This window comes from Myotis davidii, unplaced genomic scaffold (assembly GCF_000327345.1).
Source record: "Myotis davidii unplaced genomic scaffold, ASM32734v1 scaffold1036, whole genome shotgun sequence".
Taxonomy (NCBI): Eukaryota; Metazoa; Chordata; class Mammalia; order Chiroptera; family Vespertilionidae; genus Myotis; species Myotis davidii.
Genome location: NW_006287260.1, coordinates 1880286 through 1881713, shown reverse-complemented (window position 1 = coordinate 1881713; position 1428 = coordinate 1880286). Strand labels below are relative to the sequence as shown.

General features: G+C 57.7%; 1 protein-coding gene across 1 annotated transcript in view; it reads left to right on the top strand.

Moving 5' to 3' along the window:
- Positions 1-1428, top strand: part of CPNE5 (copine 5) — a 100869-nt gene that overhangs the window by 95927 nt on the left and 3514 nt on the right. The window contains exon 23 of the mRNA XM_006759060.2: positions 1371-1374. Within this exon, the coding sequence (XP_006759123.2) occupies positions 1371-1374 (4 nt within the window). The remainder of the gene's footprint in view (positions 1-1370; positions 1375-1428) is intronic.

Genomic DNA, 1428 nt, shown 5'->3' with positions numbered 1-1428 from the left:
GGGGGCAGGGTCTGTGGGCACCGAGGACCACTCACAGGCCATGTGCCAGGATGGTTCCTGCTCCTCCATGCAATGGCACCATCGCTCCTCCCGCCCAGGGTTAGGGTGTGGCCCGACGGGTGGTATGTAGATATGCACACAGGGAACGTGTGCAGGGCACAGGACCTGCTGCGCTGTAGGGACAAACAGACACCCTTTCCTCCTCGTCCCTCTCCACGTATAAATCCCCGAGGCCACCGGGGACCAGTCTGTTCTCAGATTAGGCCTCCAGAGAGCCGTTCCCGATCTGCACATCACAAGAGGTTTGGTACGAATTCTACCAAAGTGTGGGACTTGTTCACTTCTTAGGATCTCATAGTAACGTAGCTCACCCTGGCTGTCCCTGTAATTAGCTGCTCCTCTGACTCGCATTTCTATATGCTTGGCTGGGAACCGGGCGGGGTCACAGCTCGGGCAGAGGGGCGTTCCCATAACCAGAGGCCCGTTTTACCGCTCCCTGGGCGCTTTGGAGGCGATGCACACCTGGCAGGGGAACCGAGGCTCAGAGCCGCGGCCTCAGGGTGCCGAGAGCATCTTAACTGTGCTCAACACTTAGCTCCTCTCCTGGGCTCTTTCCCAGGGTGTGTTCCACGGGACACTAGTTCCCCCAGCATGGACTTTAGGAGACTGCCAGCTCTGAGCACCTCTCAGAAAATCCAAGTGGCCTTTAGGGTATTCAAGGATCTGATAAGTCCTGCAGCAAAGAGACCAGTTTGACTTGGTTCAACCCAGTGTTTTTGACCGTGGAGTCAGTCTGTGTGTGCGTGCACATGTGCGGGGGTGTGTGCTTAGCTGTAGCACTATTACCAAGCAGACCAAGTTGTCTGGGAATTTCAGTGGAGATAATATCCCCAGTTCCCAGGCCAACACACAAGCCTGAGGCTTGCTCTCAGGAGGCCAGAGAGAGTGCGTAGATACAGAGGAGGCGAGATGGAGGCCTCTATTTGCTCTGGAGAGAAGGAAGGGCCTCGAAAGGGGCCCCTACCCCAGCCATGCGGGAAAGAGAACCACAGAGAAGAAAGAAGGGTGTTCAAAATTCACAGGCCCAGATTCATGGCTCCGTGGTTGACCGTATTTGTGTTCCCTTATTGGGCTGAGAGGTTTGTGTGTGGCAGCTGGGGGAGGCCAGGCAGAGGAGGGAGAGGCTGTTAGGGTGAGGAGCAGGCAGGGTCGAGTGGGGGTACCTGGGCCCTGGCCCACCACCAGCAGCAGGAGCCCACTGGCCAGCAGCCCCACCAGCAGGCTGAGGCCTAAGAGCCTGGTAAAGTCATCACTCAGGTGTGGCTCTGAGCCTGGCGGTGACTGCAGCATTGGGCTCTGTTCTGCTCCAGACACGTAAGGACGCATAGAAACCAGCCCGGGCCGCCTCCCCCTCTTTCCCCCGTTGAC